At 41.9% G+C, this 17,426-nt stretch overlaps 1 protein-coding gene across 4 annotated transcripts in view; it reads left to right on the forward strand.

The window, feature by feature from the left end:
- The window catches only part of LNX1 (ligand of numb-protein X 1, E3 ubiquitin protein ligase), a 187,981-nt gene that overhangs the window by 165,738 nt on the left and 4,817 nt on the right, over positions 1–17,426 (forward strand). For all 4 annotated transcript variants that reach the window (XM_010859698.1, XM_010859695.1, XM_010859697.1 and 1 more), the window contains exons 8-10: positions 8,429–8,563; positions 12,023–12,200; positions 13,192–13,420. In XM_010859698.1, the coding sequence (XP_010858000.1) occupies positions 8,429–8,563; positions 12,023–12,200; positions 13,192–13,420 (542 nt within the window). The remainder of the gene's footprint in view (positions 1–8,428; positions 8,564–12,022; positions 12,201–13,191; positions 13,421–17,426) is intronic.

Consider the following 17,426-nt stretch of genomic DNA (forward strand, 5'->3'; position numbering starts at 1 on the left):
CTTCTGCTTACCAAACAAAGCCAATGTGCTTTGTAGGCAGGGGAAGAAGAAGGGGGAAAAAAAATTGGGCCATATGAGTTAGAAATGGAAAAAGTAGAATGCTGGGCAAACTCAGTTAAGCGACCTCAAGTGTGGATTTTATTCATGAGATACTTGTAACACACAGCTGGGGGGATTAAACCAAATGCCCTTCAAAAGTTGAGAGTCAAATTTCCAACCAATCCTTGGCTGCACTGGCCTGGTGTGTCCACTCCATGAATCATGTTTGTCTTGCAAAGAAATTCCCAGACAACATGCCCTTTTGGTCATGTTTTCGTCCACAGTCCCACACATTCTACCTTTTTCTACATTATTTCAGGGAAAAGTTATTACAAAGAAGCCACAACTGTTTTGAATTTGACCAACTTTACATATGTAGAGCTCTAACATTGGCTTACTCAGCAGAAGCCCTAAGTACCAGACCCTAGAGTTAGGCTGAAAGTCGAATGCCTCTTGGAGAGAAACCCGGTGGAGATGGAAGCTTCAAATATGGGGCACTTGACTTATTTAGAAACTAGTACAACTTTATTTTTCTCTGTTGTCAATTGTAGCTTTTTGAGCACCATGACTAGAATCTCTGCATGAAAGGGACAACTGTCTGGTGTCATACCTAAAATAATAGAACAAAGAAATATGGCCAGAGATTTCAGACCCTGGGACATCTCAGCATCCCAAACCTGGAAGGTTCCACATATATCCATCCAATATTCAATGTGAGAATGATTTCTGCTGAGAGTTATACCTGCTTTGAGATGCTCTCATCTACCTGCAATTCTGAATCCATGAATATATATCTAGGAGTTCAAGTGTATATAGTTAATAAATGAAGAAAGCAATGATGGATTTTAAATTCGAGTATCTCCTTTGTGCCCTTTTTTCTTAGCCAACTTACCATACTTGATGCAGAAGCTGAAATAATTCAAAACCATTTGCAGAGGTTGTGATAAGATGAGCTCTCATTAATATAGGTTTATGTGATTTTCTTTCCCTTTCACATGAATTAATGTTTAAGTGAGAAGTTATTTCACTAAAGAGCAACTGACAACCAGGTTCTTCAGACTTTCTAGAAAGATATAATAGGCTTTTAAACAGATTCAGAAATTTAATAATAATGGACTACTCACATTACCTACACTTGTTCTAAATAGGTGGTTCCAGTTCATAAGCTCAGGGGCAGAACTTTTGTCCTCTGGAGCCAGTAAGATTTGCCAATGAAGTAAGAGTTCTGTGTGTGTATATGTGTTTTACAGATTAGTGCAGCTAATATAATCCCTATTTAAACAAATTTTCTTAATGTGGTATGGTAGTAATTTTAAAGCACATAAGACTAAACAGTACGTAGATTTTGAAAACATTCTTCTTGAGCTGAATTCTTAGAGTCCAAATGGCTTTTAACACAAAGCTCCAGATTCCATGCATTCATGGTTCAAGCATGACTTGAAAAACTGTTCAGTTTTTCAACTCAGAATTTTATGAGTGAATCTCCTGCTCAGCTACACTGCAAATATTAGGGGATCTCGAAACTTCACTATCCTTCCCCAACTCTCACTACCCTTCCCCACCTCTCATGTCTCCACACATGATTTTGTTTTGTTTTTTATTATTATGGAATGAAATCAATCAGAGTAATTTCCGGTTGCCATAAAAGAAATGGCGTTTGAGGACTTAGGTCATTCTGCTGAGGTTCAGGACCTAAATTCTTATTTTGACCTTGTCACTGACATCTGTTTGACCCTGTATAAGTCAGACTGTCGTTGTTAATTTCTTAGCACTTAAAAAATACACTTCTGGGAACATAAAGATGTACATGCAGCTGAAGTCTAGTGGGAAAAATAGATCAAATTGCTGTCTCAAATCTCCTTTTCTACCCTCATCAAACCCTAAGGTCCTATTCATCACTTTTCCTCAAAGCCTCCTTAATTTCCTTTCTTCTTGGCCCAACTCTGGTCACCCTTAGCTCAAGTTGGCTGCTGCCTGTCTAAAAGACATTCACAATTCTCTTTAGACTGTGCCAGGAGCTAAAGTCTCAATGGTGAATTAGTCGACATACCGGATTTGCCTTCACCAAGCTCATTTTATAGAGACCAGCAATTAACATTGCCCCATTAGCTCAACCTGGAGTTGTAATTCTGGAGCCCCCAACTTACTGCCCAGTGAGAGAGATTTCTTTTAACTTTTTTATTCAAGCATGGTTAATGTGCAATGCAGTTTTAATTCCTGCTATATAGTAAAGTGATTCCAAACTTCCAAACCCATCCCTTGGCAACCGCAGGTGTGTTTTCTGAGTCTGTCTCTGTTTCTTAGATAAGTTTATTTGTGTCATTTGAGACTCCACATGTAAATGATATCATGTGATATTTGTCTTTCTCTGTCTGACTTCACTTAGTATGATCATCTCTAGTGCATCCATGTTGCTACAAATGGTCTTTTTCAATTTTTATGGCCAAGTAATATTCCACTGTATATGCATAACATCTTCTTTATCCATTCATCTTGTCAGTGGACCCTTAGGTTGCTTCCATGTCTTGGCTGTTGTGAATAGTGCGGTTATGAACACAGGCAGGCATGTATCTTTTGAATTATAGTTTTGTCTGGATTAAGTCCAGGAGTAGGACTACTGGATCATCAGTTCAGTTCAGTTGCTCAGTCATGTCTGACTCTTTGCGACCCCATGAATTGCAGCATGCCACGCCTCCCTGTCCATCACCAACTTCCGGAGTTTACTCAAACTCATGTCCATTGAGTCGGTGATGCCATCCAGCCATCTCATCCTCTGTCACCTCCTTCTCCTCCTGCCCCCAATCCCTCCCAGCATCAGTCTTTTCCAATGAGTCAACTCTTCGCATGAGGCGGCCAAAGTATTGGAGTTTCAGCTTTAGCATCAGTCCTTCCAATGAACACCCAGGGCTGATCTCCTTTATGATGGGCTGGTTGGATCTCCTTGCAGTCCAAGGGACTCTCAAGAGTCTTCTCCAACACCACAGTTCAAAGGCATCAATTCTTTGGTGCTCAGCTTTCTTCACAGTCCAACTCTCACATCCATACATGACCACTGGAAAAACCATAGCCTTGACTAGACGAACCTTTGTTGGCAAAGTAATAGGTAGCTCTATTTTTAGTTTTTTGAGGAACTGCAGTACTGTTTTCCATAGTGGCTGCACCAGTTTACATCCCCAGCAACAGTGTAGGAGGGTTTCCTTGTAGGGAGACATGTTTCTGTTTCTCAGCTCTTCTCTTGCTCACTGGCAGAACCTTTGGGCAAGGATTTTGTTTCTGTACCTCACTGTGCAGTATGTTGCTCTGTCAGCAGGAACAGCTGACAACTTTGTTACTTTGCTAGCATATCAGGGGTAACCCTGTTCGGATGCCTCCTATTGCCTGCATGGCTGTGTGTGGTCTGTGTGCCACACGTGATCTCAGAGGCAGGCTGCACTGCTGTGATGTGTTCACAGCAGCATCTTGCGAACCTCCCTGTCATCTTTCAATTAAGCAGCAATAACCAAGACAGACACCTATGGAGGTCTTGGCCCCATGGAACAGAGACAGTCTTTATGCATATGTGAATTGACAAAATGGGAACTCCATAAATAAAGTACTGGGTGCAGCTGGTCCATCCAAAAACACTTTATTCTGCTGGTCAGACCAGGATATATCTTCTAGGTCTAATTCTCATACACACACCCAACTCAACTTTATCAGAGTGAGTTCAGAGTTCATGTTTTTGAGGTGACTTGTTAAATATGAAAGAAACTAGAAATCCTTGACCTGGAAATGAGAGGAGCTAAGGGAGGGCCATGAGAGTTATTTTCAAATAGGCTTGTCACATGGGAATTGATTGGGGTTGCCTGAGAGGACATGGCTAGAACCAATGGGCAAGCAAGAGAAAGACAAATTTAAACTCAACCTAAGGGCTAACTTGCTAATTAGTGCTGTCTAAAAATGGCCCGCACCACCGTGGGACACCGTGACTTCACTGTCATTGGATGCACTGAAGCACACACTGGGTTACAACACGGCAAGGAGTTGGAGGGGAACTGAAGCAGGCTGCCCATCAGTCAGTTCAGAGTCCCCTGTGTCAGGCTTTTGTATAGAATGATACTCTGCAGCACTGAGGGGGCAGGAGTGTGGTAACTCCTAACTTGAGATTTTTTGAAGCTAATATGTCAATGCAATGACCAAACCCACACAAATTACAGTTTACAAAATGTTTTACTTAAGCATATATATACATATGCTAAAACATGGGCTCCCCTGGTGCAGCGGTGAAGAATCTACTGCAATGCAGGAGTCATAGGAGATGCAGATTTGATCCCTGGGTCGGGAAGATCTCCTGGAGGAGGGCATGGCAACCCACTCCAGTATTCTTGCCTGGAGAATCCCATGGACAGAGGAGTCTGGCAACCTACAGTCTATAGGTCACAAAGAGTCAAACAAGACTGAAGCGACTTAGCATGCATGCATGCACACATGTATGCTTAAATATATGTGTTTATGTATAAATATATATATATATACACACATGTGTGTGTATATATGTGTATACACACACACACACACACACATATAAAGCAGCAAATGCTAGTGTGCATTTGGTCTAACTCCAGTGTTTTGGACATGAATAGGTAGAGAATTTGGCTTGGTCACCACACTTTGAAGTACAGGTAGTCTATCAGCTCTTGCCCTGCCCTAACTAGCCTCCATATAGACCATGCCACAGTGGGTCAGTACAGAGTCCTACTCTGCTCCAGGGCACAGCTCTGCAGAACATCTGTCCTGGCCTCTGGTGCAGTGGCATCTTTGATTTCCACTTCTCTACTCTGAAATGCCTGGTCCTTGTTGCATCCTGACAATCAACTGCAGTGGGTTTTGTAAAGAAAAGAGCCATTTCCAAGCTGAACACAAAGGAAGATGCTCACCCTGGAAAACATCAGTGTAGCACTCTCAGACTCTTCTTCCTTCCAGCTATGAGGGATGGCATTGTATTATTTTAAAATGGGCTAAATATAAGTGAGGCTGCTGGACTATGCTTGTCATTTGTGACCTCTGCTTACTCTCATCATATAAAAATGATTGGCAGCTTTGAGTCAAATCTCAAAAGAGCAGAGAAATCATTAAATGAAACAAAAGCAAACAAGCTTTTCCATGAGAAATGCTATTCAGTTTTAACCTTCTGGTTTTCTCTGAATATGAGATTTGTCCTGTTTTTTCAGCTAGGAGTAATTGGTCCCACTTCAGGAGGCTTTTATGTGTGTTACTCATGTCTCCTTGGCATCTGCTTCAGACTTTTCCTGAAGTAGGACAACCCCCTGAGGGCAGAAGCCTTGTCCCCAAGGCTCTTAGAGGCTAGTCTAGCAGACACCTGTCAACCGCAGGGACAGAATGTTTGTAGAGAGGCCTGCCAGCAAGTGGAGGTCCACAGGGGAGAAGGTGGAGGCCATTAGAATCCCTTCCCCTTAACCAAGGAAGGGAGAAGAGGAATTTAAGGCTTGGGTGCTTAGAATAGAAAAAATATGGTACTGCAGTCAGACTGTGCAGCTTGTAACCTCTATGTCCAGAATTTGTCTGGATTGAAATTTAGAATGTTTAAGGGAGAGAAGAGAGGAGAGGAAAATTACCTCTAGCTTGGTCTGTTACTTGAGTCGCAATTGTTAAACAGTTCTTTTGCCCAAATTACAGCATCCCAAGATATGCCAGAAAGAAGTGGGGCCCCCTCTTCTTTTGAGAGTTAAACAACAGGTCTGCTGCCCCCCTTCCTCCTGGCACAGATTATGTGGGTATGAAATAAGCGAGTTCTTGCCATTCCCTCCTTCATTCAGTCTTTCTATGATTCCCCCCCTCCTTCTCATACTCATCCCACATTCACACTACATTCAACCAGTGGAAAGAAAGGCTATCTGGTGCTAAGGGCTGTTTCTCAGCCCTAAATCCAGCTGCTCCTGAGAGTTAAAGCCAGGATAAACACATTAGCCCATTTTCCACCTTCAACTTCAAATACTTGGAAAGAAAGAGCATCAAATAGCATCTCTCTGAGAGCAATTTATAAGGTGGCTGGTAAGAGCCCGGGATCTAGCCTTGCAGGGAATTTATTTCCAAGTAAATTGATACCAGGGTTATTTATTGGAGTGTTATTTCTGCCAGAGCCAGCATTTGAAAATCCAGTGAGAAATTCATGCTGGAAAATGTGAATTAAATAGCTCTTACAGGCTACTCCTTGGCATTTGGGATATTGCCTAGCGAGTTGATTCAATCTGTCTCTGATTCTCTCAGTTCTTATTAGGTGCTTAGGCCTGCAGCTGCTGCTAGTCCAAATTGAACATGGCACAGCACGTGGGCCTAGATACAAACCTACCACTGAGATCTTTCAAAACGTTGGAGTTTCCCTGAAGATAAAGAGCATATTTGGACTCAGCAGCTGAAGTTTTGACTTGAATGTTTGCCACTTCTTATCTTTTAGTGACTTTTGCTTCAAAAAGTTCCCAGAGATAACCTCATTTGGATAAGTGGGGCTTACAGTATAAAGAAAAAGCTATTACAAAATCCTCTTCCAAGAACTGAGTTTAGTTGGCTAGTACCATAGTTCTTCATGTCAGCTTACTTCGCTGTTGTTTCCTGGGCTTGTTATTTTTATCCTGGTCTGACACAAGCTTTATATATGATGAGAAACATCAGGGAATTCGAGATAGGCAAATGAGCAGGGGAGACAACTCTGTAAGTGATGACTGGGCAGAGCAGCAGAAGTGATGATCAAGCTTGATATGAAGGAGAGGAAGTGAAGGACTTAAACTTTCTTTGTAGGGTTTTCTACATGTATGTGAAATGAATCATCCTGGCCCACCATCCACCATGATGTTTACAACAGGCACTGTACTTTAGCAGCTGTTTTTAAACATTCATCTATATTATAACCACCCAGCTGATGACCCCTACGTTTCTAAAGAGTCCTGAGATATTAATAGAAGAATGTAAAGCCACAAAGTTTTGGGCTAGGCAACTGTAGGGATCTGATTTCATTGGTGGGGTTCTCATTGCTTAAGATTTTAAAACAAGATCCTAGTTCCTGAGAGTGACTTTTAGGCCACGGGAAAGAAGAGGCAGAGAGGCAGGAAGTGAACAACTCCACTCCCATTGTCTGAGCTCATGGAGAAGAACATGGACTTTCCGTGGCCTCTTTTCATGACCTGACTTGTCCATGGTCTGAGAACCATGCCAGTGAAGGAAGAGGGCAGGTAGGCCGCCATCCACCTGTGCTGTGATGCTGGTGGCTAGGGGAGGGGATGTAGAGGGAAAATGCCTAGAACTTGGTCTTCTCTTCTCTACCTCCCTGGTCCCCAAGCCTCTTTCCTGGTTTCCAGTCAAATCCAGCCATGCCTCAGCCACAGTCAGCTTTTATTCAAGTGACAGGGAGGTGAGCAGGCTCCTTCAGCCTGGGCCATCAGGAAGCCTTGTTAGGTATGTTTCACAGGTCCAAAGTTTCGTCTATCTGGCCTGCAGGTCTGGAACCTCTGTAGTCAGTTGTTCTAGAATAATGACCCCACGTGTTCTCAGACACAAGTGAAACTCCTCAGTGGCAGAGAGCCAATTGGTAGGTTCATGGTGTGGAATCAACCTTCCTAATAAGCAGTGCAGCTTCTCTTTGTCAGGGTACATAGCAGAGAGGACTGGTCAACACAATTAGTGACTGTCACATTTAAAAAAAAGATCAGGAAAGGCCTTCAAATCAGGTTGCGTTAGAGCCTGCTGTCATCCTCAGATTTCTGAAATGCTCATCTTTTCCAATACTCAGATGCTTGAAACTGTCACTCACAGGATTCGTATTCCTGCAGTGGGAGTGTTGCCGTCACCAACTCCATTTCTTTTCTTTACTCTTTGCCTTTGGTCTTAGACTTTGGGTCTGGGATTTGGACTAGGCTGCAACTTTACACAGTACACTCTGTTCAAGCTGGAAAGTCCTTCAGTCGTGGCTTGTGTGCAGTTCATTAAAAATAAGTTAGCAATGCCCAACAGTGTCTTTTCAAAGACTGTTGAATGAGTCAAATGTTTCTTAGTTTCTCCCCTTGAAGTGATGTTCGTTACTTAAAGTATAGGGATAAAGGAAATAACTCAAGTTCTTGCCAAATTACAAAGTGGGTATAATCATGGAGAATGTGGGAAATCATTTTTTTCCATAAAAAAGGTAAAACCTCGGGGGAAAATGGATACAGGCATACGTTGACCGAGTCCCTTTGCTGCTCACCTGAAACTATCACAACACTGTTTATCGGCTATACCCCAACACAAAATAAAAAGTTAAAAAGAAAAGTAAAACCAGACTGACATCTCGCTAAGTCATTGGTGCTGGATGTTTAGGATGGAAGCTCCAAGTGGCTAACACCTGTGTCTCATCACGCAGGCCAGTGAAAGGCGTGTTCACCTCGTCGTATCCCGCCAGGTTCGGCGGCACAGTCCTGACATCTTTCAGGAAGCCAGCTGGAACAGCAACGGCAGCCAGTCCCCGGGGCCAGGGGACAGGAGCAACACTCCCAAGGTGAGGCCCAGCCGGGATATGTCCACTGGTCCTGCAGGGAGCTCTTTCTTGGGAAGCCTGCACACTTGAACATTTCTAAGTGTCATCTCTGGACTTCATCACTTAAACACTGTTTGACTTGTCTTGTAAAACAAAAGCCCCAAATCCCATCTTCGCGACATGGTGAGATAACAGGTGTCTCCTTTCCAAGGAGGAGAGGGAAAGGTACAGGAGTGTTTTGAAATTCAATCGTGAAAACCAGACCTCATATGGGACCTAATTTCTAGTCTAAGCCAAATAGATGTCTTATTTTTAAAACAGGCGATTTGTTTAAGGACGGTTCCTATTCACGTTGAAATGAGGAAGGTGGCTTGGTTTCTGGCTTTTGAAGTACCCAATCTGCCTGAAAATGAATGATTCTCTGCTATCTTTTTTTTTTTTGGCTGCACGACAAGTCATGCAGGATTTTAGTTTCCCAACCAGGGATCAAACCCATGCCCTCTGCAGTGGGAGCATGAGCGTTAACTACTGGACCACCAGGGTTGTTTCCCCTTCTATTTTTAATGTGTTTGTTTTTGCAAGAATACCCAGGAAGATAATAAAAACATTCAAGTTGATGTAATATTAGGGAGTGGTGGGGATTGGGACAAATTACAGAGCATATGTCCTTATGGTTTTCAATTCCAGAAAAATTTTAAAACACTGTGGATGAAGCAGAATGCATCACTAGGCAGACTGCCTCCTTCAGGTCAGCAATTTGTAGCGTCTTTTAAGTGAGGTGACTCAGGCCAATGTGTACTTTTGTCTGTGGCTTTTATTAGAGGCAGTATTGTACCCTCCCCATTTGGATGGGTATCCAAGTAACACAAACCTTGCTTAGTCCTATGCCTTGGCTTGGCATCCTACTGTGATGGCAATGAGTTTCTAGCTGTCATTTCTCCTGAGACCTGGTTTCATTAAATCACTTGTCACTAAACTCTTATAGGTAGCCCATTCTTCTTGCAACAGATATTAGGAATGCCTACCTTCTATATCAGGCTGTGTTTCAGTTTGGAACAACTCACAAGTTTGAGTTTTTGAGCAATGGATGCAGATTTTTTATTTTGGAATATCTCTGCTTTGTATACTGTTAACTACATAGCCTGCAAGGCTACACCACCTCGCCTTCCTCCAGCCAGCCAGCCATACCCCATAAATCCATAAATTTTAGGTTTGTTTACAATAAGCAATCTAGAAAAACCAAGTACCTCCTGCTAAAACCTTTTATGGATAATGACTACCTGGTGTCTTTTTGATAATAAATACCATTAGTGTTTAAATTAAACCAATGGTATCTGTTAATGGAAAACTGGCTTATTAGCTCACTTATTTAAAGTTTCAGTGTGAGTTAACTAGACCATATTATATTCTGGTTCATTAAAGCACTAAGAATGCGGCTTCCACCAGCACTGTGGCTTTATGATCCCTTCCACCTAACCATCATGAATCATGGAAATAGGGTAATCTGATCAAATTTTTGCTGCAACCTTCTGTCATGTGTCCAGTTCCTGGAAAACCTACATAACAGACTGGCCTAGTGGGAAATTGTAATTATTTTTATTTTAATTTATAGTTCTATCTGCCCTCTGGAGTGTCCTCTCTCTCTCGCTCTCTCTCTCTCTCTCACACACACACACACACAGTGCTGTATTTAAAATTAAAACATATAGACGTGATGATTTAGTTTTTCATGACCCTACTCAAGTTTTTTTTGTTTAGGAAGTAATATGGCTTTTTTAAAGTAGGCACTTAATGATTCAAAGAAATACCAAAAGGCGGCAAACCAAGATTTGTGAGACAGAGAAGTTTTTAGCCAATTGAAAAGCTGAAGAACGATTGAGTGTGGCTACATCACCTGCACAACCCATCTCTACAGGGCACTTCAAAGTTCTAAGGTTTATTTAAACACACCCCTGATGTTAGAAGTACTAACTGCAGCATATACCTTGCTATAATTATTAATTTCCAATTTATTATTCTATTACTATCAAAAACAAGGTGTGGCAACTTGCAGTTTATCCATCCATTTATTCAACAGATGTGTACTTACTGTCATCAATGTGTTAAATGCTATGCTCAGTGCTAGGGTACACTCACATGGCATTACTGTATATAATAAAACCATTACAAGAGACATGGGTTATTTAAAACCATAGGAAATCATGAGGTAATAAATGCTCAAAAATCCTAGGTTTATCTTGCTTCACAATGAAGCATTAAAAATTGATTCTGTGCATGCAAGCATTAGTTCTGTATTATGAAAACCATCAAATTTACAGAAGTTTGATTACAGCCCATTTGGTTTACTGAATACATAATATATTCAGAGAGTTCAAAAGATGGAAAGCATAGTTTCTCACCCATATCTGCCCTGCCCAGTACTCACCTCCTTTTTCTTTCAGAGCTCCTTTATGAATATGCAAAAACTAATACAAGTTCTTATTTCAGAAGCACGCTTACATTTTGTTCTGACATGATTATTTTTGTCAAATTAAAAATTTTTTTCTTTCTTTAGATAGAACTATCAGCTATGTTTTGAACCATAAACCTCCTTGAGGTTTGATCAGGTGTTATAACGATTTATTTGCAGTGCACATGCTGACTTAATCTGCTTGGTCACTGCCCAAGCAGGAAAGAGAATAACTTTTTAGAAAAATATATATTGATGTATATTCACTGATATATATTCCTTGACTCACTCTTAATGCTTTCAAGATAATGTTGCATATGGCTTTGATGTTTTTAGTCTTGTGCTGTTGAATCAAAATCACAATTCTCTTAATTTTAGAAGTTATTCTATTAATACAATGTGTATATTTTATGTAATAAAATTAAAGGGTATAACTGCACATTATTTAGAACGATAAAGTAAGAATAAAGTTGTCAGCTGGGGAAAACCCAGATATTGGTGAGTTTTTAGAGGATAATATCTACGAAGTTCATTATTTTTCTTTGTGGATTTCTGTGATTACCTGAATAAATTAAACTGGGACCATTTACTTTAAATATGGTTACTCTTTTAACTTAGAAAAAAGTGCTGATATTCATGAGTGACAAATTTCATGAAATGTTGACTCACTATATCAGGAATAAATGAGTCACATGAAAAATCTCAGGTGCAGTTCACTTTGTATACTTAATATTTCTCCAGTGGTCTTCACCCTATTCCTCTTTCCATTTTTTACATCTCCATTTGAAATGTAAATGTTCCGTGTCAGCCAATGGCATTTGGGATAATGTAACTCTGTAGCGAGGACCAAGTGAGTTCTCTGCATCTGTCTCCCCCCAACTCTTCCCCGCTCCCCACCCTTCCTCTAAGAACCTCCATCACATGTTTATGCAATTTTGGTAGTTTTTGTATATAAGCAACTCAAACCCACTTGTGAACAAATGTGCTATATATATATATTTTTTTTTTTTTTTTTCCGTCTGTGCCTTTAGCCCCTCCATCCTGTGGTCACTTGTCATGAGAAAGTAGTAAGTGTCCGAAAAGACCCTGGTGAATCACTCGGCATGACCGTTGCAGGGGGCGCATCACACACAGAGTGGGATTTGCCCATCTATGTCATCAGTGTTGAGCCCGGAGGAGTCATAAGCAGAGATGGAAGAATAAAAACAGGTAAAAAGTAAAGAGACTTAAGGAACTAGGGCAGCAGAGTGTTAAAAGGAATTAGTGTGGCTTCCTGGATTAGGTAACTGTTTCCAGAATTAACAAGAGAATGTGAGGGTGATCTGGCCAGGACATCTCTTACTTATTGACCATGATTGGTTTGAGTATAGTTGCTGGACTGGGTTTCACCCCTTTTGGTTTATGTGGTTTGACGATGGGCCACGTTGCTTGCTGGGAAAGTGAGTACCTGCCAAGGATGCCAAGCATTAATTTAGGGAAGAACTGCAATTATGAGCAAGCTGCCTCTATTAAGTGGAGTAATTTGGTTCTGTTCATTCTAAGTGATTCTTTGCTGGAATGACCAGTGATGAAACTGTTTGTGAACTGTATTTATGTGTTGGATAGGCAAAATGATTTGATTCAATGAATATTAAGTGAAAATACCACGCCAGATACTTTCTCATTGGTGAAAAGTTTCACTACTTTAATGTGATCCAGGGTACTCTAAGGAAAGAGATGCCTAATCTCATGGGAAGCTTATTTACTCAATCTGTATTTATTGGGTGCCTACTACATGCCAGGCTCTGTGTAAGCTTTTGCCACCTTGCTCTGCCTTTGTGCTAAAAATAGGGGGTGGGGGAGAGCAGGGGAAAAAAAAAGTAGGTTTTCTCTGATTAAATAGTGAATATGGCTATTTTGTCTTCCTCTCATCCTCCCGCTCCCTTCCTTCCGCCCATTTTAAAGGCAAGAGCCAAATACCAACGTGTACGTTTAGAAACCCCCCACCCCGCGCCCCCCCCAACACACAATTTTTCAACACTTTGCAACATGCACGCTGCTCACAATTTGCTACGTGAGAACGAACCTCACGTCACAAGGGTGTCCTTTGCCCTCACTTTTCCACATCCTGGTCAGCGCTACCCCTTATCCTCTCCAGCAGAAGTTCCCATTTGCCATTTGCAGCCTCACCAAGAATGGCTTCTGCTTCTCTGGCCCCTAGGTGACATTTTGTTGAATGTGAATGGGATTGAACTGACTGAAGTCAGCCGGAGTGAGGCAGTTGGTTTATTGAAAAGCACATCCTCCTCAGTGGTACTGAAAGCTTTGGAAGTCAAAGAGTATGAGCCCCAGGAAGATGACAGCAGCCTGGCAGCCCTGGACTCTGACCAAGACACAGCCCCACCCAACGACTGGTTCCCCTCTTGGGTCATGTGGCTGGAATTACCACGGTGAGTTCCAATGTGACATCCTTGGGGAGGTGTGGGAGGAAACAATTATAGTTCGTAGACCACTGTTTCACTCTCTCGGGCTGATTCTGGGCACTAACAATCTTAATGAGACCCATGTGTGATTGTGGGTCTATTTGAAATAATTCGTCTTCCCTTTTGTAACTGAAAACACAGTAATCCTCAGGCAGGAATGAAAGCCTGAATATGGGCACTCCTGTTGAGGAGCTTACAGGGCTGCCATGTATGGTGGTGTGGGTCATACACGCAGCAGGAAGCCCAGCGGACAGGGAGAAGGGGCTTGTGTTCACACACCCTGGAGCCATGGGAAGGTCCCGTTTTCCAAATTGGCTAGCAGCAGCACTGGGAACCTGCAGAGGCAAAACTTCTGTGGCTTCCCCTCTCTTCCCCTCTTCACCCAGCTTTTGGGTGGCCCTGGCTAGACACAAAGCGACACAGCAGCACATTTTCCTTTTGCGCAGATGCTGGGGCATGTGTGATTGAGGGTCTGGCTCAGATCACCTCTCCTTAGTTCCTACTCTTGTAAAGTTCTTGTGTAAGCCTTCAGGAAGTGGCTGGGTTGTCATTCTAGTGAGACGTAACTAGAGCCTTATAGGGAAGCCAGTTAAGTGTTTTAGAAGTTCAGGAAAATATTTGGGAGCAACCTTGCTCAGGGCTAGATACAGAAATCAAATATTCACAGGACAGATAAACTTGAGGTTTGCTCACCTGCATCAGAGTGTGAACTCTTGGCCTACGAAGGAGCGCCTTAAAAATCCCAAATGTGTGATTTCAATGTTAAACATGGGCATTGCTGATGACAACATGCTGGCAAAGGATTAAATGAATGAAAGTACGATGTTTGGTTTGAGTACATTTGGCGGGTGGGAATAGGTTGGCCTCTAATTTTTAAATGAGGTTTTAAAAAACAACCTTACCTTAAATACAAACCGGGATTCCTTTTTGAGCCTTCACTTAATAAAATGTTTTTAAAAATGAGTACATTTTAGGTTGAAAATTGAGCATTGAGTTTAAAAGTCTTTAAAAATTTTAAAACTGAGCCTAAGTGGAAGAGAGTATTAAAGTTATATTAAAAAAATCTAAGCCTGCAGTCTGTTAAAATAGATCATTTTGAAGTATGTTTGAACTTGAAAGCTATGTGTCATACAATGAAGTTCCTTGTTCATTCATGTAAAGCAGAGCAAATGTGAGATGTTTTTTCAATCCAAATACAACCAAGTGAATGGCTTTCTCTCCCTCTACCTTTTGCCCTTGACCTTGGCACAGCACTTCCCTACTTGTTTTTTTGTTGGCACTGCTTTCAGGAGCTTAGTTCCTCCACCAGGAATCGAACGCACCCCACTTGCAGTGGAACTGCAGAGTTTTGATCACTGGACAACCAGGAAGGTCGCTTCCCTGCTCTTGCCAGAAGTCTAACGTGAATTTTGCTCATTTCCTTTAAGAATAGAAAGCATGAAATGACAACACTGGTTTGCTGTCACCCTGGCAATTCTTATTTTCCTTCATCCACTTATCTCCTTGCAGTCATGTAATAAGCAAAGTGAACATGCAGAGGCACCAAAGGGTAACAGAGTGACCCTCTGAAAGTGACTCTCTCAGCCCTTGCCCTTCAGATCTGCTCAACAGAGGTCACGGTTACCAGTTCTTTGTGTAATATTTCAGGGAGTGTCAGTGTCAGAGGTTGGTAAACTTTTTCTGAAAAGGGCCACAGAGTGTAGGTTTGGAGGGCCTGTCTGTCTCTGTTGCCACTGTTCATTTCTGCTGTTGTGCAAAAGAAGCCATAAACAGTAAATGCTCAACACATAAATGAATAGGTATGGCTGCTTATTTATAGAATTGGGTCTTGGGCTGGGCTGTAGTTTGCTGACCCCTGGTCTAGGTACAGATGCACACACACATACAATGGTAACACACAATGTGCTATACCATACTTTTTAAAATCTACAAATATACACTGGTATCATTTCACATCAGGACACATCCGCTTGCCTCTTCCTCTCCATGGCTGAGAGTATTCTCCTGTATCAGATCAGATCAGTCGCTCAGTCGTGTCTGACTCTTTGCGACCCCGTGAATCACAGCACGCCAGGCCTCCCTGTCCATCACGAACTCCCGGAGTTCACTCAGACTCATATCCATCGAGTCAGTGATGTCATCCAGCCATCTCACCCTCTGTCGTCCCCTTCTCCTCCTGCCCCCAATCCCTCCCAGCATCAGAGTCTTTTCCAATGAGTCAACTCTTCGCATGAGGTGCTATATTGATTCAGCCAGTCCTATTGGTAGTGGACACTGGGTTGTTTCCCTCTTAGCTTTCACAAGCAATGCTGAGAAAAGAATTCATAAGGTACAGTGATACTCACTGTAGTACTGTCATGCCCACTACTGGTAAGAACTGGTTAAAGAAATCATGCTGCATCTGTACAGCCCTGTGACAGGTTACTTGGTTATGAAACTATCTCATCATCTCTTTTTGGACTTTGTAGGTGATATATCACTGTTGACTAGCACTGAGTGGTGATGTGGAGAAATGAGATCCGTCTCATTTCTTTCCTTCGCCATGTGGCTTGCTCTTTGCATCTAACATTCGAGATAAATGTTCTCCGTTATTTGGGTTCTTCTTTTCAGGGAGTTCAGACATGTATTTGTTATCTTTTTGTTTTGTGTCTTTTCTCTTGAATCATTTTCATCTGTTCACTTTCATTTTGCTTTGTTTGACTGCCTCTTCATACTCCAAAGTTTTTAGTCATTCATCTTTGCCTTTGTAGGCACTTATATATTTGTTTTTTTCTCTTCCACTTCTTTCTTCTCAACCCTTTTCCTCTCATCTTGTCTTTTATTGCCCCTTGGAATCTTGGGTCTCTGCCTTTATCTCTTATAGAGCCGCTGTTTCAGGAATATTTTAAATTCATAGTAAAAGGGCTGGTGTTATAAATTTCCTTGTCTATAGCAGCAGTTCCTTTCTGTGGCAGCATTCTTCTGGTGAGTTGTTTTTTGTCTGTTACTGTTTTTACTGCTAACTTTCCATCTTTTATCATGTGTCTCTACTGGTTCATTCTTTCGAGCTAAATTTTTCCTGGAGTGGCTATTTGCTGGAACTTTATAATCAAAGGAGGGAATCAGGACCATCTTCCAGGTGGTAGAAACATCTCTTTATAATAGAATTGTGTGTTTTACTTCTCTCAAGCCAATTAAGATCTGCCTTGCAGGGCCACTCACAGTACACATCCTTCTGCCACCCTACCACCAGGACAAGCTGCAACTTCGGACAGGCTGCTAATTCTTGCATTTCCAGGCATGCATCCTGTGTGGGTTATCTGTTTGGGTTTTCACTGCCTCACTCATGCCCTTCTTCTTGGCCAAACTGGGTCTGGTGCTGTCTGCAGAATGGCATTCGGCACATCAGGAGGCACTCACCATGGGCTCAGGGCTCTGAGGGCTTAGTTTGCAAGTCCCTGGTGTAGGCAGCCTTACTTCCATCTACAATCTGACTTTCACTGCCTTTGGTGGCTCTCCTTCAGTTTTAACATGGAGTTCACATTTGTTTGCATGATCCCTAGTTGGCGTTCTAGTAATTTTCGAAAGCAAAAGGGGTAACAGTCTACACTCTGACATTTAGAGGTGTGGTTCTTTTTAGGAAGTCCTTAAAATTGTCATGCTCTTTCAAGTCTTCTCCAGTACAATTAAAAAGCATCAGTTCTTCAGTGCTCAGCCTTCTTCATGCCTTCATATCCATACATGACTACTGGAGAAGCTACAGCTTTGACTATATGGACATTTGTCAGAAAAGTGATGTCTCTGCTTTCTAATATGCTGTCTAGGTTTGTCATAGCTTTCCTTCTGAGGAGCAAACGCCTTTTAATTTCATGGCTGCGGTCAGTGCAGTGATTTTGGAGCCCAAGAAAATAAAATCTTGTCACTGTTTCCATTGTTTCCCCATCTATTTGCCATAAAGTGAAGGGACAGGATGCCATGAATTTCGTTTTTAAAT

The sequence above is a fragment of the Bison bison genome, unplaced genomic scaffold (assembly GCF_000754665.1).
Source record: "Bison bison bison isolate TAMUID 2011002044 unplaced genomic scaffold, Bison_UMD1.0 scf7180017864458, whole genome shotgun sequence".
Classification (NCBI taxonomy): domain Eukaryota; kingdom Metazoa; phylum Chordata; class Mammalia; order Artiodactyla; family Bovidae; genus Bison; species Bison bison.